The sequence below is a fragment of the Bos indicus genome, chromosome 11, assembly GCF_029378745.1.
Source record: "Bos indicus isolate NIAB-ARS_2022 breed Sahiwal x Tharparkar chromosome 11, NIAB-ARS_B.indTharparkar_mat_pri_1.0, whole genome shotgun sequence".
NCBI lineage: Eukaryota > Metazoa > Chordata > Mammalia > Artiodactyla > Bovidae > Bos > Bos indicus.
The window spans coordinates 19579026-19606948 of record NC_091770.1 but is presented as its reverse complement, the minus strand read 5'-3'; the positions used below and the strand labels follow the sequence as shown (position 1 = coordinate 19606948).

Genomic DNA, 27923 nt, shown 5'->3' with positions numbered 1-27923 from the left:
AAACAAAATCAGACTGTACAGAGAGTCTGTTTTATTCATTTTTAAAAGTAATGGTTAATTCTTAGCACATAAAAGCATCATTCTGAGCCCTTTGTGTGTATTAAGTTTATTTCATCTTCTCAACAACCTTATTTTACAGATGAGCAAACAGGCACAGTGCAGTTAGTAACTGACCCCATGTCACACACAGTTACAACTTGGGCTCAAGCGGGCGGGCTCCAGTCTATACTTTTAACTTGTATTCTGTACTGTCTCCTTAATAAACCAGGTATACTGAATTCAATAAATATTTATCAGTCACTAACATGTTAGCTTAAAGGCTATGTCCTTGAGAAGCAAATATCTTGAACTGTGTATTTCTGTGGATTGAACTGCCTTTTGGGCAGAGTCACAGGTTTGGGGTGGTCAGTGCTCAGATTCACATAGCTTATTTTGTCTTTTCCCTTAGCAATTGATTTGATAAACAACCTACTTCAAGTGAAGATGAGAAAACGTTACAGCGTAGACAAATCTCTTAGTCATCCCTGGCTGCAGGTAAAAGCAATGTATTTCTCTTTAGCAATCTTCATTTGAGCAGTTTGTGGTGATTTGTCTTACTTAATGAAACCACTCTTAATAGATCATCAGATTCTACATGTCTTAGGGCCTTATGGTGTTTATTTCACCTTTTTGTAAGGTGAGCATAACACATTATATTGTCAAATATATTTTATTTTTAAAATGTCCACCAAAAGGTTTATATTTTGTACTGAAAAGATCAGATACGCCATTTTAAATGTTTGGTTTAATTCCCCTAAAAGCCATTGCATAGATTTATCAAAAGATACCCCCAAACTTCAGACTAGAGAGAAGCTTTAGAACAATTACTGTAAAGGGAATGAGGGATATAAGTAACTTTAGAACAGATGTAATCATAATTAATCTCAGCAACTGTTAAATTATCCTGACAACAGAGTCTAAGCACGTTTCCCCTGTTTTGAGGAGTAAGGTGTAATCAGATTAATAGTTATTATTAACCACCTCAGAGGGCTGAGGCAGTATTTTTTTTTTTTTTTTTAATTTTAGAAGAGTTACTTCCTTCATGAGAGAGACTAAATCTGAAAAAGTATAACATTGCTAACCTAAAGTATTACAAATGGAACTTATTGTATAGCTAGTATTTGAAATGGCAACCCATTCCAGTATTCTTGCCTGGAGAATCCCAGGGACATGGGAGCCTGGTGGGCTGCCATCTATGGGGTCGCACAGAATAGGACATGACTAAAGCAACTTAGCAGCAGCAGCAGCAGGGGGTAGGGGTTGTCAATTACATAACTAGGGTGCTAAGCAAAAAAACAAGTTAACAGTATTTTGTTTCTTTTACTGTTCATAATCTTCATTTTTTTTCCCCTAGGACTATCAGACTTGGCTTGACCTTAGAGAATTTGAAACTCGCATTGGTGAACGTTACATTACACACGAAAGTGACGATGCCCGCTGGGAAATACATGCATACACACACAACCTTGTATACCCAAAGCACTTCATTATGGCTCCCAATCCAGACGACATGGAAGAAGATCCTTAGTTATCAGTGAGCTAACTTCAGTAAGGAAGCATGTCGTGTCATGGACTGGTATTTTGCTGCGTAACTGTTGTTCTTTGTATGCTGTCATCTGAAAGGATGCAAAGATATGGAAAATATAAGGAATCAGTGACACCGATACTGTAGTTCATACTGAGTAGGTACAAGAGGGGAAACTGAGTCATAAAAACATAATGGAATCCAAGATGAAGCTTTTCATAAACCTTTACAACGTAAGCAATAACTGGTTTTTGTGTTTTTCCCTAAGCGCTCATTTTAGTACAATAGTGGCACTTAATTTATCTTCCTTTCTTGTTCTTACATCATTTTTTTTTAAAGGAGAAAAAAGGCAAGCCAGAGTCCAGTTATTGCATAGCTTGATCAAATCATACAAGAGTTATTACACAGTTTATAACTAAACAGATTTGCATTTATGAGATAACTGAGATGCTACCAACATGCCATTTCCTATAGACTTTAAACATTTGTTTAACTGACCACAGAGGCACTGAGGGGTTTTTCCTAGATGCCTAGAAAGGGAGTGCTGAACTGGTTTACCCTTCTCTTTTAGGTCAGTTAAACTCCAAAATAATAGTATTGCTCTAATTTCTTTGGGGTTGAAATTCTGAATATGCTCTTAACATGAAAAGTTGTCACCTTTTGTTTGTATGTTGCAACAGCCCCTAAGATTATTTGGGACAACTGATACACAAAAGCAGGAGTAGGAACTGCTGGTCTAAGTGCTGAGTTGTTACATACGTCTTCCTGTAGTTCAACTCTGCTGCTAAATAATCACATTCCCATTGATGCTGTTGTGATGTCACCATTAGATTCCAACATTTAATGGGTACAGATCTGAACTCTAATCACACAATTTCTCTTTACATGGGACTGTATAATTTGAGGAAGAAAATTAAATACATGCCAAAAGTAGGGACAGTGCAGGGTTAGTTGATGCTACAGGAAAGAATAACAAACAATATTCTTTTTTTCTTCCCTTAGCTTATTGGAAGGCTTTACAGATATCTGGAATGTTTTTAAATCAATTATTTTCAGCAGTTTAGGGGAGTGGGTGGGGTAGAGCATGAAACAGTTTATAAAGAGTAGGGCTGTATTATCAGCTGAGCAAATGAAAGAATGAAGTATTTTTAAAAACACTGCAGCTCCAGCAGCCAGCTAAAGACAGTTTTTGTACCCTAACATCATATTTAAGAGGTTAGATTTTTTCATAGCTTTTAAAAGTTACTAATAGTTTCCCCCAAAAAAGTTAAAGATCTAGGACTATCCACTTATAAAAAATCTAGGGGCTTTGTGTTTCTTGATTCCTAAATAATCACTGTGAATGTTTTTTTCCCCCCTCCAAAAAGAACAAAAGATGTGAAGCCCAAAAATCTGGCTCCACTCTTAAGCTGTGTTGACCTCGGCAGGTGACAACCTGGCTGAGCTTTGAGCTCCTCAATCTATAAAATAAAGATTATAATTCCTGCCTCTGTCTTCCTTAATGTTGTTGTGAAGATCAGATATTTATAAGCTAAAAGTTATAAAAGTGTTAACTGTCATTTCCCATGGAATCTGAGATAGCAAAAGAATGTTCTTGTGAACAGAATGAGAGGGCCTTCAGAGATCCCTGAAGCTGCTCCCTTGTGTAGGGCTAAAAATACCCTTGAGAGAATGGAAGCAAACACCAGTGCTCCTCTGTTCTGAGCTCTTTACATGTTTTTCCCTCACAGGAGACATGGATAAGTCATCGAACTTTGTCTCACAGATAAGGAAAGTGAGGCACAGGAAAATTAACTAGCTGCCTAAGGTCAGACAGTTAGGATGTGGGTTTGAATCCGGGCAGTGTGTCTCCAGAGTCCTTATTGCTAACCATTCTGCTATACTGCCTACCGTTAGATATTCCCAGAAGACATTCCACAGTGTCTCTCACTATTTCATTCTCATACAGGAATTTAAAAAACTAAAAGCAAATTAATTATGTAAAACCTTTGGGAAATGTATTTTCCCTGTGATAGGGGGTAACTTCCCCTAATTTCTCTAAGTCTGTTTATACAATCAGTGTGCTCAAATGAAGTAATTTCTGAGTCCTAGGCACCCTATTGTGGTTTTACTGTGTAAGATGAAAATTAACTGGAATGCTGTTTGCTATACTTATATAATAAAACTTTAAAAGCCATAAAATTAATTGCACTCTTTGTTTTTGTTATTGAGAAGTTTTCTTAGAAAAAACTGTAAAGGCACTGTCAGATAATTTGGAATTGAGTAATTTTCTCCAGTTACTGTATAACCTGCATAACCTTTTTTGTCTTGAAGTCATCATGTTTGTATAAGAAATAACTGTTAGAAACATTTGATAATGTATACAAAGTCTGTAATGACATTGTTTAGTACATTTTTAATTATATCCCACTTTTTGTAAATATCCTTGAAGTTTGATAATAAAATGTATTTCCATATCACTGTACTTTTCCATGTGGAAACCTGAGCTAGTAGAGGTATCCAGAGAAAATTGTATTTGGTTGTGTTATTTTCCCAGGCTTTAGTAAGAGAACTGTTTTGGAAATAGTATTTGTAAATGAAACTAATGCTATATTTAAGAACACAGATTTTTTTTATCTGACTAAAATAAAAAACAACTCATTATTACAATTTTATACAAAATTTGAGGTTATTACCTCAAGGTCTCATTTCTTAAAAGTTTGGAATAATTAAAAGTTTTTCAGAAACTACCATTAAATATTCAACTATTGCAACTGCCAAAAGACTTAAGTAAGTTAATTTATGTTTTTCTAGGTTTTAAGAAGCACTGGCTAACTCTTTCCCCTTAATCATGAAAACTATTAAATAATTGGGAAGGGCCAACTATGGACATTTTCATTGAACACTCTGCCAGTGAACTTCCAATATAGTTAAGCTATAAATTGAAGATATACAGCTAACATTCTTTTAATCTCTCAAATTTGTGTGGCTATTACTATAATTCTTCAGAAAGTCCATGTCTGGTATTATTAAAAAGTTCTGTGAACCAAAAGAATGGGAACTTACAGAAATAAATCTTGACAGTTATCTGGAAATGAGAGAATTAACTAATTTTAGAAAATTATTTCTCCTAAGTCTGCATTTACTCTCATTCATGTTTTAAGTACATGTCAGGTTGATTGGTTTTACTGTGACTTTAAAATTTTTTTAATCAAATTTTGGTTTTAATTATAAAATTCACAGAAGCATATTGTAAAAAATTCAAATACCAAAAAGGAGGACAAATTAAAAAAGACTTCTCACCCCTCAAACCAGACTGGCAAATTTCATAGTGATTACTGGGAGTTCATAGCAAATATAAGGCCTACCTCAAGAAAAAAAAGTTTCAAGTAAACAACCTAATCTACCATCTAAAGGAATTAGAAAAAGAACAAAGCCCAAACTTAGCATATGGAAGGAAGTAAGAGAGGAAATATAAAGTCCAGACAACAATAGAAAACGTCAATGAACCAAGCACTTGTTTTTTGAAAAGATAAAATTGATATGTCTTTAGCCAGGCTCACTGAGAAGAGAGGACCCAAACAGAATAAATGAAAGAGGAGAAATAATACTAAAGATACCAAAAAAATAGAATACCATGAATAGTTACATGCCAACAAATCAACCTAGAAGAAATGCACAAATTTTTAGAAACTTACCCCACCAAGACTGAATCAAGACAACCTGAACAGACCAATCACTGGTGGTGAAATTGACTTTGTAATTAATAAAAAAAACAGCAAACCAAAACTCCAGGCTTCACAGAGGAATTCTAAACATATAAAGAAAAGCTAATACCTATTCTCAAACTATTCCAGTAACTGAGAATGGAACACTCCCAGATTGATTCTACAAGGCCACGATTTCCCTTGTACCAAAACCAGATAAAGACTACAAAAGAAAATTACAGGCCAGTATCTCTGATGAATAAAGACACAAAAATCCGCATAAAGTAGCAAGCTGAACTCAACAATATACCATGATCAAGTGGGATATATTCCAGGGACACATTATCTGCAGATCATTCAGTGTGATCAACGTTAATAAAAGGATTAAAATCACACAGTCATTTCAACAGACAGAAAAAAGTAACAATACTCAACAGTCATTCATGATAAAACTCAACAAAGCTGATACAGAAGGAACTTATCTCAATATAATAAAGGCCATTTAACATCATACTTGGATTTCCCTGGTGGCACAGACAGTAAAGAATTTGCCTGCCACGCAGGAGACCTGGGTTCGATTCCCTGGGTTGGGAAGATTCCCTGGAGAAGGGAACAGGCAAACCCACTCCAGTACTCCTGCCTGGAGAATTCCATGGACAGAGAAGCCTGGAGGAATACAGTCCATGGGATCACAATGTCAGACACAACTGAACAACTCCTTTTTCTTTCACTTTCGGACTTCTCTGGTGGTACAGTGGATAAGAATCTGCCTACCGATGCAGGGGACGGGTTCGATCCTGGTCCAGAAGATTTTCACGTGCCACGGAGCAACTAGTTCTATTTAATCAGCCCCCTGTGAATGGCCAGTTGTTTCCAGTTGTTATTAAACCAATCAGTATTCATGTTTACACTTTATAACAACCAGCTTTATTAATTAGAGGATACTCAATAATTTGTTTCATTAAATTGAGAACAAACATTTGTACCAAGAATCAAATACAACCTTAAAAGATCAACTTCCAGTGGTACTGTATGGTTTATTTTTATTGGCTATGAAGAGAGAAAATATTTTAATACTTATTTTACCTGTGATATATAAAATATGTTCCCTTTATTCTGGTTTCTTAGGCCAACTTGGGGGTGAAAAGTCCAAACTGAAATATCACTGCCAAGCAAGTTCACCAAACCCAGCTACAGGTGATGGAGAGGGTTTTGACTGACGTGCATTCGTCTGATGATTTCTACCATGAAGTCTCTGATGAGGTACCAAGGCAAGAAAGTTGAATCTTTCTCCCATCTTCATAGGATTCATTAACATATTATACCCCTGAAGTAACTGCTGCCTCAATGATGGGTCATCTGTTTTATCTAAAAGAATCTGAAAAGAAAAAATGTCTTAGTAAAAATAACCAGAAGAAACAATTCCTAGGTATATGTAGTAATACAATGACTATTAACTATTCATTAAAACTGCTTAAAAATGTGATTTTGAGCCTCTACCTCAGAATCATGGCCTGTTTATTAAAGACATAGGTTGCTGTGACTCAAACCTACAGATTTGTATGTTTAACAAACATTCCCAGGTGGTTTGATCTACGCTGAAGTGTTAAGCTGTCTTTAAGACAGTTCTAAAATTCATACCCATACAGGCAGTTAAGTTTTCTTAACAAACATTAACACTATTTGGAAGTCTTACAGAGATGCGTGAAACTTACAATCTGCTCTACCCTCAAGTGGTCTGGTTACACTGAACCCCACACTGCTGAAAAGACCACAACACCATGCATCGGACTATAAGAGCACCGAGACCACGTGAACTCACTACTTACAGTACTTATTGAAATACTATGAAATTAAACTAGTTAGTAATAGTGAAATAAGATAAATCATTACCTTCAGCCGGACGTCAATGCCCATATTTCTTAAAAAAGTTTGCTGTTCTACTGGACCCAGGGAAGCTACTTTCCCCTGGGACATTCTACGCAAGTAACTGAAGTCCACGTCAGCTGTTAGGTCTGCTGTTCCCGGGGCAGTTAGGACATCATGAAGCCTGTGGCCACAAAACCCCTTGAACATAATTTTTAAATGATGAGTTTTTGTACTTTTACGGTTATCATCATCAAGATTAAAGAAATGCTATCATGTAGTCCACTTTACATAACTGTTAAAAAGGAATATATGGCCTACATCAGGGGTTTACAGACTCTTACAACATAGCACCCTTTCTTCAAACGAGATACTATGTGGAAAACCCACTATGAAGTACTGTGTTGTAGTGCCTGGACATGCTGCCTTTGACATCTGTTGAAAATTTTCATTAATGCCCATGGTGATAAAGAGAGAATTCTCCAGATGAACTCAGGTTAACAGAACTGAGACGGTGTTTTACAAAGTGTATCCATCAGCTATATGCATCGTAATCACCTGAGAACACGTTACTGGACTCTTCCCAGACCTAGCAAATCAGAATCCTGGAGGTAAATCTAGAGAACAGTGTTTTAAAAAAAACTCTCCAGGTTTTTCTTTAAAAAAAATAAATAATAATAAAGTTAAACTTTTTTTTTTTTTTTTTACTGAAGGGAGGAGAAATTTTTAAGAACTTTTAAGAAAATTCCCACTTGAATTATTCAGATGTTTACTAGAATCTATGCAAACCTAGGTTCTGCAACTTAAGGAATAATGTAGACAATCTAGACCCTGTTCAAAGGAAAGGTAGACAGTAAAATACCGGGTTAAGGGTGATTATAACAACATAGATTAATTATAAAATATGTAATGCAGCAAGGACAGACACTGTAGAAACCAAAATGAGATACATATCTTCAATGAACTTCAACCCTAACATATGACAACTACGTCAACTGTACCAGTTAAATTCTGATAAATCATGTGACTGGATTATACATACTCTGAAGGTGTCTGTCTTAGTCCCGTCATGACCATAATCCGCGATCAGGGCAGCACCTCCAGTTAGTGAAATGCGTTGAGAAAGTTCCTGAATAACAACACCAGCCTCAGGACACACTTCCACATGATCCCTTGTTTCATCATTCTAGTAAGGGAATAGTTGAATCAAAATACATCATTCAAAAAACTTGTTTCCTTAGGGTTTTCCTACAATGAGCATTTCTCAGTTATAACAAAAACAAATTCCTTCTCAATATGAATATGTTGTCTACACTCAACTTTTCACATGACACCCTTTTTATTATATAGAACTCCTTGGTTCTCTGATGCCATCCACTCAGTTTACAAACACATTTTATTTTGATGCCTTTTATAAAAAGCCATAAGTCCTCCCAACCCTCCAGATGGCTAAGTACATTATCATTTTATTTACAGTGATTTTACTTCTATATCATAATTCATATAAATATATTCCACTGGGCTGAAACCATGGGAAAGGGATTTTTGCCTGCCTGGAACAGTGTCTGGCACATAAAAAGACACTAAAAACTTGTTCTGGAAGAACAAATGAAATAAATCCAATATAACAAAACAGAGCCTATTAAGTATATCTGCTTTCTTTGGGGGCAAAAGGTACCCCACTGATATACCCTAAACATTGTAAGTTAATACCAGCTTATAAACCAGTGTCAATGTACCTGAAGCCCTTATTTCCCAAGATGTTCAACTGTTAAGGGTCTTCAAGAAGTACATATTGGCTTAGAAAGTATATGAACAATAAATAATAATACTTGCCAACTGGATTAGTATATATTAAATTTGACTAATTCCTGTTACTGAACCAAATTTTTTCTTCATTATGCAACTATACATTAACTTTTGCTCCCTCTTAACACCTATTAGAAAAGACCCTGAGGTGGCAGAGGATGAGATGGTTAGATGGCATCACCAACTCAATGGACATAAATCTGAGCAAACTCTGGGAGATGGAGAAGGACAGGGAAGTCTGGCGTGCTGCAGTTCATGGGGTCACAAATAGTCAGACATGACTTAGTGACTAAACAACAGAAAGTCTCTGCCTATAATAGCACAGGTCTAAGAGGTATAGAGTCAGGCAGACTCAGCCCGTGAGTCTCAGCTCATCCACTGCTTACTAGAGACAAGTTACTTCACCTTTCACAGTCTAGTTCCTCAGTACATATTCTAGCCTTACTGTGAGGATTAAATGAAATAATAAACCACTAAGCCCCCAGTGTATGTTGGTCACTCAGTCATGTCGGACTCTTTGCGACCCCATGGACTGTAGCCCACAAGGCTCCTCTGTCCCTGGAATTCTCCAGGCAAGAACACTGGAGTGGGTTGCCATTCACTTCTCCAGGGGATCTTTCCCACCCAGGGATCAAACCCAGGTCTCCTGCACTGCAGGTAAATTGTTTACCAACTGAGCTGCCAGGGAATCCTAACTTAGTTGGCTTTACCAAGTAAGCCCCCCATGCTATTTGATAAATTCCGTGGTGTGACTACATAAATCACAGGACCAGTTTCAAGCATAAGCTGACAGGCCTCAGCGTTCTGTGCTGGCATTCTTTACATCCTACACTGCTTGCTCTTCAGGACAACAGATTTCCATTCCCATTTGCTCCGTCCAAATGAGAGGGAGAAGTCATCACCCCATCTCTCCGAAGTGTACACTGTTCAAGTGAAGAACTAACAACAATCAACTCTCAGAGGGTCAGCTTCTGGAAGCTTTATGAATTTGATTCTCACTCAGGTAAAATTAGGTAGCCACAATATGAAAACACAGAAATGTTCACAAACACTTAGGCTGATATTTTAAATCTATGCTTTGCAAAGAAAACTTAATTCACAGGTTTATGTTTAAAAGCTTGTAAAATCAATAACTTCTGAGGCAGAAATCCTTAGTTATGGTCTAGAAAGTAATCCTTTTTTTCTCAGCTCAAAAAAGGGGAGGTGGGTGGGATAAAACAGGCAATCTAAAGCCCAAACATGCCTGGGAAGTAAAGGATTTTTGAATCATTAAACCCAAACCTAAGATCTGTAGCCTCTTGAGATTATGCAGCAGTACATCCACCATTTGGCAGACTAAAATCAGACTAGAATCATGTGCCATACTGTTGAAGCATGCCTTTTTTCTCTTTCACCCAAATTTAGATTTGAGAAAAAATGCATGCTCCAACAGTAGCCCAAAGAGAGTGATAATAAAACTGACCTAAGGGTAGTTTTGAGAATTGAATGAGAAACTAGAGTAATACAAGGTATTTAACAAATATTGTTATTGCTACTTTACTATACACTGTACAACACTGTTTTCACAGACACATAACTTCCTGTCAAGTAAACAATATTGTCACCATTTGATGGAGAACTGCGGGAGACAGACAGACCCAGAACTTGCTGGGTAAGCACTTAAATTCTTATTACATGAAGCTCACACAGCCAAGGAATGACTTGAACCCATTCTGACAGATCCTATGGATTTCCACTATCAATAAAAAGCTCTTAAATGTTACAAGGAACTCTAAAATAGGAACTCAGAAAATAAGACCGAAGATTGGGTTGGCAATAAACTTACGAAAAAAAAAAAAACTTATTCCTACTTGTATGAACGCTTCTGCTGGGGTGGCACATGGTGCCAAAACAAATCTCAGTTTATCAGAAACCTGTGGGTCAATATCAACAAGTACTTCTCGCCATCCATGTGGGGTTTTCTAAACACAAATAACAAAAAAAGAAATTTCTGCAAGTCTGTTCTCAAAACTGCTTTTATCAAAATAGCAAATCTTCTCTTCTTATCATATATAAGCTAGATAAATAACATTTACAGAACACTTTACCACTTGAAATTATTTAAAGGCATTACTTCATTTCCTTTGAATAATATGAGTAGACTGACAGATGCAAACTATTAATGTTGCTTAGATAAGAAGTGGAGGAGAAAGTAAGCAACATGGTAAGTGCCCCCAAAACAGAAAACAGACTTAGAAAGACTAATCAGAAGCTTCACCAACAAATTGCTACATAATAATATTAACATATACTCTTAGCCCTAGAAGTTACCAGTACACATGCACTGCTACCAAATTTTAAATTTCCTCACAGAAAGAATGAAGAAAAATTTTAATTCTTAGAATTTAAAAATATTTCCTAAAAAAGTTATCCTTCATTGTACTATAATCATTTACCATCTCATATTCCCATACATCTTTATCCCAGAAGAATTAAGAATTCTTAATAATTATCCTAAGAGAATTAAGAATCCTTAATATTTCACTTTTGCGTTTCAATTATTTTCAATTATTTATAGTCATCAAACTTCCAAATATAGCTAGCTTCAAACAGTAAAAATTAAACACCATAAATGTTTATTCTTACAACAAAAGGCCCTTTGTTATTCAATTATAAATGTGACTTCTTTCCCATCAGTACCTGAAACTTATGCACAGGAAGAACATCGAAAAATTCATGTGCGAGATAAAAGCTGTACTCTATTTAAAAACAGAAGAGAGAAATTAACACTTCAGCATTTTCAAGGCAATAAATTGGTTCTTTTGGACATTAGCAAAAAGAGAATGCATAGTTCTTCATATGGGGAGTTGTGGTGCTTGCGTAATTACCACTTTCACAGAATCATCCACCTCTTCACAGGAAACCTACGGTGCAGAACTTACACAGGAGGAACTATCACTATTCTCACTGTCCACACAGAGGATCCCAATCATCAGTTTAATCTTTAATGCATCACTAAGAATGAAATGAATCAGAACTCAAATCTGTTAGCTAGAAGAGGATTTGAATTTCCTAAAATCAAATGAGATGGTGAAGGCCAGGAACAGCTGTGGCACCTTGGCCAGAGTCAGGCGATACCACTTTAGGTTTGACCTGGGGCTCGTCAATATAACATTCTTGAGGAATACTAGGATTTCTCCACCACCCTTTACAAGTAAGGATAATCCAAAGACGACAATATTAAACTCATCTAAGGGACTTCCTGGTGGTCCAGTGGCTAAGACTCCATGCTCCCAATGCAGGGTACCTGGGTCAACTCCTGTTTAGGGAACTAGATCCCATATGCTGTAACTATTAATAACAGATTCTACATGCCGCAACAAAGATGGAAGTTCCCATGAGCCGCAACTAAGACCCAGTGTGGCCAAATAAATAATTTTTAACTAAAAAAGTAAACTAATTTCCTAACATTGCTTCCTTCAGCCCGACTGCCTTGGGCTGCTTCATCATCAGTACTATCTTAGGGGGTCGGGAAAAACTGAAGTATACAACAGAGATCCCTATTTTGGTTTTGTCTGGTTTTTGCAACACTGCATGAAATTCACTGCTTCTCAATGTTAGGTGATTTTATTTTCTAACACAATGCTCTTCTCCAGAAAAAAAATGTTTGTTAATCTCTATAAGTAAGGGAATTGGCAGCACTAACTCAGTCTATTATATTGCAAAACAAGGTTGTGCTCACATATCACTGTGAGGGGCTGTGATCAAAATTCTTTCATTAATCAAAGTAAAATAATTACCTTTTGGAACATCTTGAAGATCTCGGTACCAGGAAACTGGAATTCCAGATTTAGTGACACCTTTCATATATACTGGGGATTCAGCATTTCGCTCTAATGGGACCTTCTCTTCAGTCAACGTTAATGCTTGAATCTCACTTAATTTCTGGCTCACCTCTACCAGATGTAGTGAAATGTCACAGTTTTTCAGCAAAGACCCAAGCTGACTAAATACCTAAATATAAAAAGAAGAAATTGGCAAAATACAGACTGTTGAATAGATTTTAGGTTTTTCTAGCCATTTATTTCAATAATTTGTCAGTATCAGAGTAGAAGTAATAGCTGGTTTCAGAGAAATTTCTTCTTCACACAGGTCACTCTCCAGCAGTCTGTAAGAACCAAAACTTATTGGAGTTATTAAACATAGTCTATATGAGAAATGAACAGTCTACAGTACCATTTGCTTTCCTACTGATAAAAATTAGAATTATGACTGACAAATGAAAATAAAAGCTTTAGCATCCAATAAAAACAATTATCCAGATTAGGGAGTCTAAAAAAGACCAAGGAAATAAAATTTATATGGCCTTGATTTTAACTTTGAAAAAATGGAGATTTATTACTTGTAAGACCTGGAAATTGAATATGTGACACCTGGTGCCACATAGCATGTTCATGGACAGAGAGCTAGGCTTGATTTTAAAAAGCTTCCCTGTCTATAAAACAGTCTCACCGAGATGATCAGAATGTATCCACAAGAAATCGGATTTGAACAGCACTAATAACCTCACATTATTAGTGAAGCAACCCCACGTCCAAGGAGTACCAGCTGCGTGGGTGCAGGAGGGCGGAGAGGAGCTATTCCATGTTCAAGGTCAGGAGGGGCAACCGTGAGGAGATACCCCTTGTCCAAGGTAAGGAGCAGTGGCTGTGCTTTGCTGCAGCAGCCGTGAAGAGATATCCCACGTCCAAGGTAAGAGAAACCCAAGTAAGATGGTAGGTGTTGTGAGAGGGCATCAGAGGGCAGACACACTGAAACCACAATCACAGAAAACTAGTCAATCTGATCACACAGACCACAGCCTTGTCTAACTCAATGAAACTAAGCCATGCCATGTGGGGCCACACAAGACATACGGGTCATGGTGGAGAGGTCTGACAGAATGTGGTCCACTGGAGAATGGAATGGCAAACCACTTCAGTATTCTAGCCTTGAGAACCCCATAAACAGTATGAAAAGCCAAAAAGTTAGGACACTGAAAGATGAACTCCCCAGGTCGGTAGTGCCTGATATGCTACTGGAGATCAGTGGAGAAATAACACAAGAAAGAATGAAGAGATGGAGCCAAAGCAAAAACAACACTCAGTTGTGGATGTGACTGGTGATAGAAGCAAGTTCCGATGCTGTAAAGAGCAATATTGCATAGGAACCTGGACTGTCAGGTCCATGAATCAAGGCAAATTGGAAGTGGTCAAACAGGAGATGGCAAGAGTGAACGTCGACATTCTAGGAATCAGCGAACTAAAATGGACTGGAATGGGTGAATTTAACTCAGATGACCATTATATCTACTACTGTGGGCAGGAATCCCTTAGAAGAAATGGAGTAGCCATCACGGTCAACAAGAGTCCGAAATGCAGTACTTAGATGCAATCTCAAAAAAGACAGAATGATCTTTGTTCATTTCCAAGGCAAACCATTCAATATCACGGTAATCCAAGCCTATGCCCCAACCAGTAACGCTGAAGAAGCTGAAGTTGAACGGTTCTATGAAGACCTACAAGACCTTCTAGAACTAACACCCCAAAAAAAATGTCCTTTTCATTATAGGGGACTGGAATGCAAAGTAGGAAGTCAAGGAACACCTGGAATAACAGACAAATTTGGCCTTGGAATACAGAATGAAGCAGGGCAAAGGCTAATAGATTTTGCCAAGAGAACGCACTGGTCATAGCAAACACCCTCTTCCAAAAACACAAGAGAAGACTCTACACATGGACATCACCAGATGGCCAACACTGAAATCAGATTGATTATATTCTTTGCAGCCAAAGATGGAGAAGCTCTATACAGTCAGCAAAAACAAGACCAGGAGCTGACTGTGGCTCAGACCATGAACTCCTTATTGCCAAATTCAGACTTAAATTGAAGAAAGTAGGGAAAACCACTAGACCATTCAGGTATGACCTAAATCAAATCCCTTATGATTATACAGTGGAAGTGAGAAATAGATTTAAGGGACTGAATCTGATAGACTTAGTGCCTGATGAACTATGGACAGAGGTTCATGACACTGTACAGGAGACAGGGATCAAGACCATCCCCATGGAAAAGAAATGCAAAAAAGCAAAATAGCTGTCTGGGGAGGCCTTACAAATAGCTGTGAAAAGAAGTGAAAAGCAAAGGAAAAAGGAAAGATATAAGCATCTGAATGCAGAGTTCCAAATAGCAAGAAGAGATAAGAAAGCCTTCCTCAGAGATCAATGCAAAGAAACAGAGGAAAACAACAGAATGGGAAAGACTAGGGATCTCTTCAAGAACATTAGAGATATCAAGGGAACGTTTCATGCAAAGATGGGCTCGATAAAGGACAGAAATGGTATGGACCTAACAGAAGCAGAAGATATTAAGAAGAGGTGGCAAGAACACACAGAAGAACTGTACAAAAAAGACCTTCACGACCCAGATAATCATGATGGTGTGATCACTCATCTAGACCAGACAACTTGGAATGTGAAGTCAAGTGGGCCTTAGAAAGCATCACTACAAACAAAGCTAGTGGAGGTGATGGAATTCCAGTTGAGCTATTTCAAATCCTGGAAGATGATGCTGTGAAAGTGCTGCACTCAATATGCCAGCAAATTTGGAAAACTCAGCAGTGGCCACAGGACTGGAAAAGGTCAGTTTTCATTCCAATCCCAAAGAAAGGCAATGCAAAAGAATGCTCAAACTACCACACAATTGCACTCATCTCACACGCTAGTAAAGTAATGCTCAAAATTCTCCAAGCCAGGCTTCAGCAATACGTGAACCATGAACTTCCAGATGTTCACACTGGTTTTAGAAAAGGCAGAGGAACCAGAGATCAAATTGCCAACATCCTCTGGATCATGGAAAAAGCAAGAGAGTTCCAGAAAAACATCTATTTCTGCTTTATTGACTATGCCAAAGCCTTTGACTGTGTGGATCACAATAAACTGTGGAAAATTCTGAAAGAGATGGGAATACCAGACCACCTGACCTGCCTCTTGAGAAACCTATATGCAGGTCAGGAAGCAACAGTTAGAACTGGACATGGAACAACAGACTGGTTCCAAATAGGAAAAGGAGTACATCAAGGCTGTATATTGTCACCCTGCTTATTTAACTTACATGCAGAGTACATCATGAGAAACGCTGGGCTGGAAGAAGCACAAACTGGAATCAAGACTGCCAGGAGAAATATCAATAACCTCAGATATGCAGATGACACCACCCTTATGGCAGAAAGTGAAGAAGAACTCAAAAGCCTCTTGATGAAAGTGAAAGTGGAGAGTGAAAAAGTTGGCTCAAAGCTCAACATTCAGAAAACAAAGATCATGGCATCCGGTCCCACCACTTCATGGGAAATGGATGGGGAAACAGTGGAAGCAGTGTCAGACTTTATTTTTGGGGGCTCCAAATTCACTACAGATGGTGACTGCAGCCATGAAATTAAAAGATGCTTACTCCTTGGAAGGAAAGTTATGACCAACCTAGATAGCATATTCAAAAGCAGAGACATTACTTTGCCAACAAAGGTCCGTCTAGTCAAGGCTATGGTTTTTCCAATGGTCCCTATGTATGGATGTGAGAGTTGGACTGTGAAGACAGCTGAGCGCCGAAGAATTGATGCTTTTGAACTGTGGTGTTGGAGAAGACTCTTGAGAGTCCCTTGGACTACAAGGAGATCCCACCAGTCCATTCTGGAGGAGATCAGCCCTGGGTATTCTTTGGAAGCAATGATGCTAAAGCTGAAACTCCAGTACTTTGGCCACCTCCTGTGACGAGTTGACTCATTGGAAAAGACTGTGATGCTGGGAGGGATTGGGGGCAGGAGGAGAAGGGGAGGACAGAGAATGAGATGGCTGGATGGCATCACCAACTCAATGGACATGAGTTTGAGTGAACTCCGGGAGTTGGTGATGGACAGGGAGGCCTGGCGTGTTGCAATTCATGGGGTCACAAAGAGTCAGACACGACTGAGCAACTGAACTGAACTGAACTGAATAACTTCACAGTTTAACTTTGAGATTCTTTCCATTTCAATTTTTCCTTAGCTACATATACTTTGTTTTTTTTGCCATTGTAAACATAAGGAGAAAAAAACCAAATATACTAATGTTTTATCAATACACATTAATGCAAAATATTCAATGCTAACTGTGTAAGTACATCAATTTTTTTCACTTGAATTTAATATTCACTGGTGATATGCATCGTACTTTTGAGATCTGTATATGCAGATGCAGACTGATAAGGACAAGACGACTTTTTCAAATTCAGTTTTGAGATGAAACTACATATGGAAAACTTCTTCCTAACAGAAAAATTTGAGAGTTGAACTATAAAGAAAGCTGAGCTCTGAAGAATTGATGCTTTTGAACTGTGGTGTTGGAGAAGACTCTTGAGAGTCCCTTGGACTCCTAGGAGATCCAACCAGTCCATGCTAAAGGAGATCAGTCCTGAGTGTTTATTGGAAGGACTGATGTTGACACTGAAACTCCAATACTTTGGCCACCTAATGCGAAGAGCTGACTCATTTGAAAAGACCCTGATTTGGGAAGGATTGAGGGTGGAGGAGAAGGGGACATCAGAGGATGACATGGTTGAATGCCATCACCGACTCAATGGACATAGGTTTGGGTAGACCCTGGGAGTTGGTGATGGACAGGGAGGCCTGGCATGCTGTAGTTCATGGGGTCACAAAGAGTCAGACACAACTGAGCAACTGAACTGAAGCGAAGAGAAATATCCTTCAGAAATCTGATCAAAAATAAAACATCTGTAATTATACCTTTGGCTATTTTTCCTTATATTCTTTGGCTGTTTCAGAGTTCTTAGAACTTGAAATAGGGAAGCATCCTCAAGACATTTTTAAGACCTGTGGGTAGTTTGGTGCATATAGTTTGGAGCACAGCATTTAGGGTATGGCAAATGGTTGTGAATATCTTGTATTGGTCAGAGGGTAGCTACTGAAGACGCGTAGGCAGGGCAATTGATAAAGCCAAACATTTTCTTTCCAAAAAACAAACCTCACAGTTGGATTAGAGGGAGGCAAGGATGAAGGACGTGGTATTAACACATACACTCTACCATATATATAAAACAGGTGAACAACAAGGACCAGCAAGAACCATAAAACAGGTGAACAACAAGGAACTATATTTAGTATCTTATAATAACCTAGAATTGAAAATAATCTGAAAATAAATATATATAATCACTTTGCTATAACCTGAAACACTGTCAATCAACTATACTTCAATAAAAAAAAATGTCAAGAAAAATACCTGTGGGCTTAATTTTTAAGGTGCTTGAGACAAAATATTGTTTGAGAATTTTATTATTTTATATTCAAATGACTTTGTCAATTTAAAAAGATACAAAATTGACCCCTGAAAACGTAAGTCAGTAGGTCTTTTCCACTCCGAGCCATACAATATAATGATTCTTCTTCATTAGACAATTGTAAATTTAAAAAAAATTTCAATTCCTAATTTCAAGCAGAAATTACATAACATCAGGAAATTTTAATTTCTTGAAACTGAATGGGTGTTTTTTTTTTTTCTTTTTTACATAAATTGTCACGTACATGCAAAATAAACTCACAATTTATTTTGGGTCACACAATATGAGTGACTTTGATGTTAACAGATAATGTCCAATAGCTAGTCACAGGAGTTACACCAAATTATACTTATAAGCAGCATGTGAGAGTCCCCTTGCTCCTCATCCTCACCAAGTCTTTCTAATTTTGAGCAGAATGGTTTCTCACTGTGATTTTAACTTTCATTTCTCTGACTACCAATGAGTCTGAGCATCTTTTTGTATTTGTTGATCATATGGATTTCCTCTTCTATGACAGGTCTGTTTACATCTTTGGCTTGGCCCTTCTGTTGAGTTCTCTGTCACTTTCTTATGGATTTACAGGAGTTTTTTCTGTATTCTAACGTCAGTTCCTTGTTAGTTGTATGTGTTAAAAATAACTCCTCCCACTTTGTGCTTTGTCTTGTCACTTTACGGTATCTTTGAAGAACAAAAAGTTCCTAGTTTTTTTAAAGAACAAAAAAGTTCTTAATTTTAACATAATGGAAATTATTAATCTTTTTCTTTGTGGCTTCTGCTTTTTTACATCAATTTTAAAAACTCCCTACTCAAAAGATGAATACATTCTTCCATAATGTCTTCTAAATGTCTTATACTTTTTAACTCACATTCTCCCCAAACCCCCACTTTTTAAGATTACAAACAGATAATAAGTAATGATTCATTATATTACCTTGACATTATATTTTAGCTGAGAAATATGAGAGAAGGAAGTAAGGCTGAAAGCCAAGGAAATCAACAAAGTTTTCACCTCGGTTAAAAGTAACAAGATTCTGGACTTTCTTGGTGGTCCAGTGGTTAAGAATCCACCTCCAATGAAGGGGACACAGGTTCAACCCTGGTCTAGGAAGATTCCACATGATGTGGGGCAACTTAGGCCCTGAGCCACAGCTACTCAGCCTGTACTCCAGAGCCTGCGCCCCGCAACATACTGAAGCCCATGCACCCTGGACCTTGTGCTCTGTAACAAGAGAAGTCACTGCAGTGAGAAGGCCTCGCACCACAACTAGAGAGTCGCCCCCATTTGCTGTAACTAGAGAAAGCCCATGCACGTTAAAAATAAATGAAACTAATTTTTAAAACAGATAACAAGATTCAGGTACATGAGACTTTGTTACTTACCCTCAAAATATCTCCCAAGAGGGTTCCCTTGCCTGGGCCTAGTTCCACCAGTTGGAAAGCTGCATTTTTTCCAGCGGCTATCCATTCACTGATGAACCATATCCCTAGGAGCTGTGAGAAGGAAAGAACTACATTTGAGCATTATAAAGCATAAAAGGATACCAGGATATAAAACTATGTAAACAGACTTTATACCAGAAAGCAAAATGTTTGCAAACAACTATACATGTTATTCAACAAGTTCATATATGTATACACACATAGGAACTTCGCAGTACAACACATACCACTTACGATGCTTAGTCACAGAAGAAAACACCTAGCTAAAAGGCAGCCTCCATTATAAAAGGTCTCATGACACATACTGAAAGGTACTGGTACTTGAAAGCGAACAGACATATGAAGTATGATTAGGCCATTTCTTCATATTCATGCAATTTCAATAATTACATGGCTTTAAGTGATAGTTAATATTTTTTAATGCCTAGATTCTTCTTCCTTTTGTGTACTATTTCCTATTTCTAAATTGATCCAAGATTATATAAGGAAATAAATGAACTAGAATTCCTGAAAAGAATTCAAAGTTTCCTCAAGGGAGACATCTACTATAAATACAGCTAAATAAGAAATAGGGGCTTTAGCACACATCTTGATCCCACTGATTCCTCAGTGTTTTTTTTAATCTTTTCTCTCTTCCTTCTTGGGTACTCCCAACTTCCTTTTACACCTCACCTGTTGTCTCTCTCCATCCTTCCACTCTCATTTTTCATCTGGTTCTCCTCTTTTCGAATGCCTCACCTTCTGTCTCTTTTCTTTCTCTTTCCTTTTGTTCTTCATATGACTACATTTCCTTTTCTACATGAAGTATAAACCTTTTAAATGTCCTCTATATACCTCTATTATTCTCTTTCAGTATATAAACCACTAAAAAATTAAAACTTCATGAATCACAAAAAACAAAACTTATAAAACACTACTGTAGAATAATACTACTTGATTTTTTTCTCAAATGTTTGTAATAATTAGTTTCTTCTATAGTTTACATTGAATATTACCTCCCCAAACATCTGACTTATTTCAGGTGAAGTAATGAAATCTCCTTCTTCTCCTAGCATGTCACGGTTCATGTAATAGCCCTACGTAAGAAGAAAAAAATGGAGAAAACATTAATTTTCAAATAAGCTTTTTAAAACACCCCTCCAAAATCTTATATAACGTATACAACTAGAAAAACAAGTATTTCATAAGAAAGTTCTCTCTTCTAAATAAGCAAAATAAACAGTGTCTTTACCTAGATTTTACAAAGTAACAGTCATTTTGCAGAACTGTTAGAAAAACATAACTAAGGCACTTCCACAACCCCTATTCCTACCACACTATTTGCTTCCAATCCCTATCAATCTGGGTTTTGTCTTTTTCACCCTCAGAATTAATTAAAACAATCCACAGTGATCTTGTGCAATTATTTGCTTCCTTGTTTATGGCTCATTTTCTCACCAGAACATAAGTGCGGTGCTCCACTGTCCACTGCAGTATTTGCAGAGGCTGAAACAGTGTGCACCATAGTTGGTGCCTCAACAAATGGATAAATGAAGAGCAGATCTCAACTCTAACCCAGGTAAGCGTGTTTTAAAGTTTCTCCTTACCTGAAATTTTGGTACACTGTAGCACTGTATACAGGCATTAAAGGATCCCTTCTTTTACTAAACCTCTGGACCCTGAGTCATTCCACTACATCCAAAAGCAAAAGGAAGATGAACCCTGGGATTCCACAGATCTCATAATTCAACCCAACAAAAAGTGAAACACTGAAATAAAAGAACCACAGGCTTTCACCAAGTGGCTCTGTACAGCAGAAAGGAAACGAAAGTCAGAAAGCTGTAACAATGCCTAATGCTGTAACATAAAGGTCCAGACCTCCCATTCTCAATGGAATATGCTTCCAGTGCCTGCTGATGCCTTCACAACACAGCTTTCCAAGCACCAAATTCATACTTCCTGTTGCCTACTGCACATGCCACCTGAGTCCCACAAACACTTCAAATTCATCCACTGAACTCAACTCTGTCCTACCTCTTCCTACTCCTGTATTCTCTTCTTCCTGAAAAATAACTCCAACAACTACCATAAACCCAAGTAGGGAAGTCATCCTTCCTCATCTCATAAATCCAATTGGTTACATTGTCTCCTTAACATCTTTGGAACGTGTCCTCTCTTTAATGACACTGCCGCTGACTTCACCCAGCTCTGACCAATTGACAGATTGATTTATCTGTCCCAAGGTCTTCAATACTTTGGTCAGCTGATGCAAAGAACTGACTCATTGGAAAAGACCCTGATGCTGGGAAAGACTGAAGACAGGAGAAGGGGACGACAGAGGATGAGATGGTTGGATGGCATCACCAACTCAATGGACATGGGTTTGAGCAAGCTCCAGGAGTTGATGATGGATAGGGAAACCTGGCGTGCTGCAGTCCATGAAGTCGCAAAGAGTCGGACACGACTGAGCGACTGAACTGAACTAAAGGTTTTCAAGCCTGACTTTTGCCCTGGGAGGCTCCCGCTAGGGCTGAGGGCCCTCGGGCTCCTCTGCGCACATCCTCCTGTTTCACACCTGACAGCGCTGCTCGAGTGGGCCTGGTGGCCTGGTGCCCCGACCCATACCTTGGCTGGGTTCGTCAAGACCTCCTTCATGTACTCGGCCACAGTGATGGGACCAGTAGACTTGATTTTGTATATAAGATGCCTCAGCATGGGGGTCACAGTATTGTTTTCTGCAGGCTCATTCCCAGAGCTGAAGTACTTTCCTCTCCAAAGGCAAGGAAGGACTGCAAAAAAAAAACCAAAAAACCATTAACCGGAACTCATTAGAAATCTTAAGTGTTGACACAGCAGCCTGAGTGATTTCAAGGCGGCTTCGTCAACCTTTCACTTAGCCAAAGCCAGGAAAGCGGTCTCGGGCCACAATCGGCCCAAGACCACACAGCCATTCCATGTCTTAGGCTGGACTCCAGTCTGCAGCCCAGAGCGCCCCAGAGTCCTCTCAACTGAGGAAGGCGTCCCGGACGGTTTCCAAGGCAACAAGGCTTTGAGCACCGCAATCTCTTACCTGCGCGCATTGCGCACAGCCGCCTAACGCCGGCTGCCGCCAAGAAGTTCATTTCTAACTTCGCCTGCAGTAAAGCTCCGCCCGGAAGTGGGGATTGCGCCTGTTTCCAGTGAGGGCCACGCCCCTTACAGGAAGTACGTCACTCGGCCTAGCGGAAGAAAGCTAGGGCCCTTGCGCGCGTGCTTCGCTTGCTATGGCGGCAGCCGAGAAACCTTTGGAGTTCCATGCCAAGCGGCCCTGGGGCCCGGAGAAAGGGCTAGAAGATCCGGACGAAGACGAAGAGGATGATAACGATGAAACCGAGGATGCGTTCTCCCTTCAGGAAGTGTTACGGCTCGGAGGCACCAAGGTAATGGCCGCGGGCTCCCGAAGAAAGGAGACAGGCGTGTGGAGAGGTCGCGAGTGGAATTGCCCCGCGAGTAGCGGGTTAAGTGGCCCAGCAGCCCCCGAGCTGCGGAGCAGGAGCTCACAGCTCAGACTCCAGCTTCGAAATGTACTCTGCGCGTTTCCTGCACTTCTTTCCCGTAATATTGCAAGAAAAACGTCGTTTAGAATTGAACTTTTTTTTTGCCGTGTCTTTTCTTAAAATGTAGGTTATCTTCTCTTTTTATTGACGTAGTGTATAAATGGCACTCCATCAGGTCGGAGAGGACTGTTTGTTGTTCCGACCTCTTGACATCCGTGTTTGGGATCCACTGGTGTTAGAATCTTAAGTACACACACTTGCTCACTTTACGCCCAAGAATCTTTCTGCGTTCTTGGAATTTACATATTAATGAAACGGTAACCAAACTTTGAAATACACAGTGTATCTAACGCTAAGTAAGAGCTATGACGAAAGCTAAAACGAGAGAGGATAATGAGTGGGAAAGGACTTAAAGTTTTAAACTAGGTGATTGGGGAATCCACCAGTGAGTGAGCAGAAAACTGGAGGGAAGAAAGGAGTGAGCCCTTTTGGTTTTGTTGTCCCAGGAACAGTAAAATAGTGCAGCTGAGGTCAAGTGAAGTGAGAGAAGAGCGGTAAGAAATGAGGTCAGAGACATAAGAGGGTGGACTTATGCTCTCATTTTATGGGAAACCTTTAGAAGATTCGGAGCAAATATATGACAGTTTGGCTTTGTATTAATTGTTTTGAGGGTAGACTTTTCTGAGCAGTGTGGGAGAGGGCGGAGTGGGGTCAGTGATTAGAGGCAGGAGAAATGCAGTTTCCCTGGGCAGACTGACAGTTTGGTCTGTACTTGGGTTGCATTTTAAAGGAGCAAGTGCATAATGAAAGGTCTTCTTTCTCACTTTAATCTCCAGCCATGCAGTTTCCTCTTCAGGAAGCAATCATTTTAGTGTCTTTTATATCTTTCAAACAAATACACACACCCCTGTATGTGTTATTTTTTACACAAAAGGTGTAGTATATCTATACTATTTGATGCTTCCATATCGGTATATAAAGTTCTGTCATTGGTTTTATGTCAGCATAAATCGTTAATTTATCTAACCAGCCATTGATTGCGGATATTTGTCAGTCTTTTGCTATTTTAAATAATGCTTCAGTAAATAGCCTTGAGTATGTATATCTTTACCCACATTAGTAAGTGGATGTATATACACCTAAATTTATAGAAATGGAACTTTGACTCAGTCAAAGGATGTCTGTCAGGTATTTTGATTGAAGTTGGCAAATTGCTTTCTATAGGGAACTTCCATCAACAGTATGGGAAAGTGCTTTTTTCCTTCACCCTCTCCCCAGCACCACCTGTCTTAGTGTCATCTCTGCTTGTCTGACGTGTTTAAAAATGGATATATCATTGTGATTTTAATTTGGACTTCTTTCAATGTGAGTGAGGTTAGGCATCTTTTCATTTTTTTAAAAACCTCTTATTTGTTTTTATACTTGCACATCTTTCTGTCAGATTGTCACTTCCTTAACTGATGCAGAGGAACTTTTATATTAAATATTAAGCTAGATTACTTTGATATAAGTTGCCAGTTACTGTTTTTTTCCAACTTATCTGTCTTCTGATTTTTGTATATGTTTTGTGTATATGAGAGAATGGTAAATTTATCCATTCTTTTCCGTATGGGACCTGAGTTTTATGTCATATTTAGAATTTTTCCCTACCCTGTTTTTTTTTTTTTTTTCTAATGTTGTGGTTTCTCCTGTTACTCTATAGTTTTGTTTTTCACATTTATTTTTTGGGGGGGCGGGGGGGTAGGGCTGTGCCACTTGACCTGCAGGGTCTTAGTTCCCTGACCAGGGTTTGAACCTTGGCCCAAGGCAGTGAAAGCACAGAGTCCTAACCACTGGACTGCCAGAAAATTCCCTTTGCATTTAAATCTTTGCTTTATCAAGTACTTTGGGTGTGGAAGGGAGCCCAGGCAGTACTATAACTAAATTTCATGGATAATTGATTTCAGCAATATAAATATCATTAACTTTTGAAGTTTTAATGAAACTGTTAGATTTGTAATTTATTTTTAACTTTTCATATGTTTCTATGCAGCAAGATTATCTTATGTTGGCTGCTTTGGATGAGAATGAGGAAGTTGTGGATGGAGGCAAAAAAGGAGCAATTGATGATTTTCAGCAAGGTGAATTGGAAGCATTTATTCAGAATCTTAGTTTGGCCAAGTACGCAAAAGGTTTCTTAATTGAAGAAGATCAACCAGCTAAAAAAGAAGATGATAGCAAGAAGGAATCAAGAGTATCTAAAGTGGATAGTAAAAAGCAAAAAGCAGCAGAAAGTGAAAGTAAGGTGAAAAATAAGAAGAGGCCAGAACAGCATTCTGATGAGAACAACAGTGCCATAACAAAAGCAAAGAAAGATAAGCAACAGGACATCTTTGAATTTTTTGAGAGACAGACTTTGTTACTTAAGTCTGGCGGCAAATGGTATGATATGGAGTATAGCGATGAATATTGTTTGGAACCCCAGCCTCGGGATGTTGTGTCCAAGTACAAAGCCTTGGCTCAGAAGTTGTATGAACATGAAATCAATTTATTCAAAAATAAGACAAATAACCAAAAGGGAGCCTCTTCTACCTGGATGAAGGCGATTGTATCATCAGGGACTCTAGGTGACAGAATGGCAGCCATGATTCTTCTTATTCAGGATGATGCTATTCACACACTCCAGTTTGTGGAAACTCTCGTGAACCTTGTTAAAAAGAAGGGCAGCAAACAGCAGTGCCTCATGGCTTTGGATACTTTCAAAGAGTTACTCATTACAGACCTTTTGCCGGATAATCGAAAGCTACGGGTTTTCAGCCAGCATCCTTTCAACAAACTAGAGCAGTTGTCCAGTGGCAACAGGGACTCCAGAGACAGAAGACTCATATTATGGTATTTTGAACACCAGCTGAAACACTTAGTGGCTGAATTTGTGCAAGTCTTAGAAACTTTAAGTCATGATTCATTAGTAGCCACCAAAACTCGAGCCCTCGTGGTGGCTCACGAGCTTCTTTGTAACAAACCTGAGGAAGAAAAGGCCTTTCTTGTGCAGGTGGTAAATAAACTGGGAGATCCTCAGAACAGAATAGCCACCAAAGCCTCCCATCTGTTGGAGACACTGCTTTGTAAACATCCCAACATGAAAGGAGTTGTGTGTGGTGAAGTAGAGAGACTGCTGTTCCGCTCAAATATCAGCTCCAAAGCCCAGTATTATGCAATTTGCTTTTTAAATCAAATGGTCCTCTCTCATGAAGAAAGTGAACTAGCTAACAAATTAATAACTCTTTATTTTTGTTTTTTTCGGACTTGCATCAAGAAAAAAGATATTGAATCAAAAATGCTCAGTGCCCTTTTAACAGGAGTGAATAGGGCATACCCCTATGCCCAGACTGCCGATGACAAAGTGAGGGAGCAGGTTGATACGCTGTTCAAAGTGCTGCATGTTGTGAATTTTAATACCAGTGTGCAGGCTTTAATGTTACTCTTCCAAGTCATGAATTCTCAGCAGACAATATCAGATCGATATTATGCAGCATTGTATCGGTAAGTACTTAGCATTGTAATACGTGAATGAGAAAAATGTGGTATAATATACTGCAGTGTCCGTCTCGGGGGCAGTAGAAAGAAAGTAGAGTTTTTGGCACTCCTTGGTAACTTGCTCTTCACCAGCTTTTGAGTCACTTAATCTTTAGTTCCCTGTTGGGCATCTGTATTAATATGCTTTGAATATGTCATTTATTATTTTTTTGTTTTGAGAAGTCCCCATCCTTGATCCTATATTTCTTTCCTTCTGTCCTTCACACTGCCATTTAGTTGTTCATTCAACAAGAATTTTTTGAGTGTCAGCTACGTGCTGGGTACTATTCAAGAACTCAGGATATAGCACAGTGAACAAATTTCCCACCTCTAAAATACTTTCATTCATGTTGGGGAAGACAAATAAATGGTAAACAAAGTTTTTACATAGAAAGGTTGAGGAGGAGCATTGCGGTTTTGGAATATATTTTAAAATGTTAGTATTAAGATTTTGGTACTAGAATTACTGAATTTGCAACTGTCCTGCAATGCACCCATTCAGGGCAGATATTTTGAAGTTTGTATACTTGGAAACTATTGAAGTACAGTAAACTATTTCTAATTCATTTTTCTAATTTTACGTACATACAGCTTGCAAGAAGCATAATATATTGGTTAATATCTTAGATCTAAACCTAGATTTGACTTATATAGTTTATCCAAAGGACAAATTGCTTTAATTTTCATTAAATCCCTATTGGTAAACATGATTGATCCCGTTGTGCTTTTATTTGTCTGTAAAATGAAAAGGAAAGCACCTATCTCATAGGTTTTTTAATGAAGATTATGAAACTTACGCACAGCTACACAGCTAAGCAGTGATAGAGCTGAGGTGTTAATAAGATTAATGAGTTAATGTACTTTTTAATTAATTTAATTTTTAAGTGAAGGATAATTGCTTTACAGCACAGTGTTGGTTTCTGCCAAATGTTAACATGAATCAGCCATAGTGAGTTACTGTATTTGTAAACCCATGTGATTGTCAGTGTATGCTGTACTTCACTTTCACTGTTCACTTTCATGCATTGGAGAAGGAAATGGCAACCCACTCCAGTGTTCTTGCCTGGAGAATCCCAGGGACGGGGGAGCCTGGTGGGCTGCTGTCTGTGGGGTTGCACAGAGTTGGACACGACTGAAGTG

The 27923-nt window shown here is 38.5% G+C and overlaps 3 protein-coding genes across 6 annotated transcripts in view; 2 read left to right on the top strand and 1 right to left on the bottom strand.

The window, feature by feature from the left end:
* Positions 1–4020, top strand: part of PRKD3 (protein kinase D3) — an 86982-nt gene extending 82962 nt beyond the window's left edge. For all 4 annotated transcript variants that reach the window (XM_070798506.1, XM_070798505.1, XM_019969996.2 and 1 more), the window contains 2 exons: positions 449–534; positions 1394–4020. In XM_070798506.1, coding sequence (XP_070654607.1) covers positions 449–534; positions 1394–1567 — 260 coding nt within the window. In that variant the 3' untranslated portion in view covers positions 1568–4020. The remainder of the gene's footprint in view (positions 1–448; positions 535–1393) is intronic.
* NDUFAF7 (NADH:ubiquinone oxidoreductase complex assembly factor 7) lies at positions 12–22944 on the bottom strand. Its single transcript, XM_070798509.1, has 11 exons — positions 22763–22944; positions 22318–22481; positions 20709–20789; positions 19654–19764; positions 12705–12918; positions 11605–11663; positions 10776–10886; positions 8159–8302; positions 7144–7317; positions 6337–6628; positions 12–1655 (listed from the first exon to the last, which is right to left on the bottom strand). Exons 1-10 carry the CDS (start codon positions 22812–22814, stop codon positions 6413–6415), a joined length of 1326 nt encoding a protein of 441 aa, XP_070654610.1. The 5' UTR covers positions 22815–22944; the 3' UTR covers positions 12–1655; positions 6337–6412.
* Positions 22945–22955: 11 nt separating this feature from the next.
* The window catches only part of CEBPZ (CCAAT enhancer binding protein zeta), a 24686-nt gene continuing 19718 nt past the window's right edge, over positions 22956–27923 (top strand). Inside the window, exons 1-2 of the mRNA XM_019969995.2 lie at positions 22956–23111; positions 25261–26750. Of these exons, the coding sequence (XP_019825554.1) occupies positions 22956–23111; positions 25261–26750 (1646 nt within the window). The remainder of the gene's footprint in view (positions 23112–25260; positions 26751–27923) is intronic.

Excerpts from the sequence above, each read along its gene's own strand:
- NDUFAF7 (XM_070798509.1), bottom strand. The coding sequence starts at position 22,814 with ATGAACTTCTTGGCGGCAGCCGGCGTTAGGCGGCTGTGCGCAATGCGC. Across the intron at positions 10,887-11,604 it reads TTCCTGTGCATAAGTTTCAG|AAAACCCCACATGGATGGCG; the intron begins GTACTGATGGGA and ends ATTTGTGTTTAG. Across the intron at positions 8,303-10,775 it reads CAGCAGAAGCGTTCATACAA|AATGATGAAACAAGGGATCA; the intron begins GTAGGAATAAGT and ends TTCCCTTACTAG.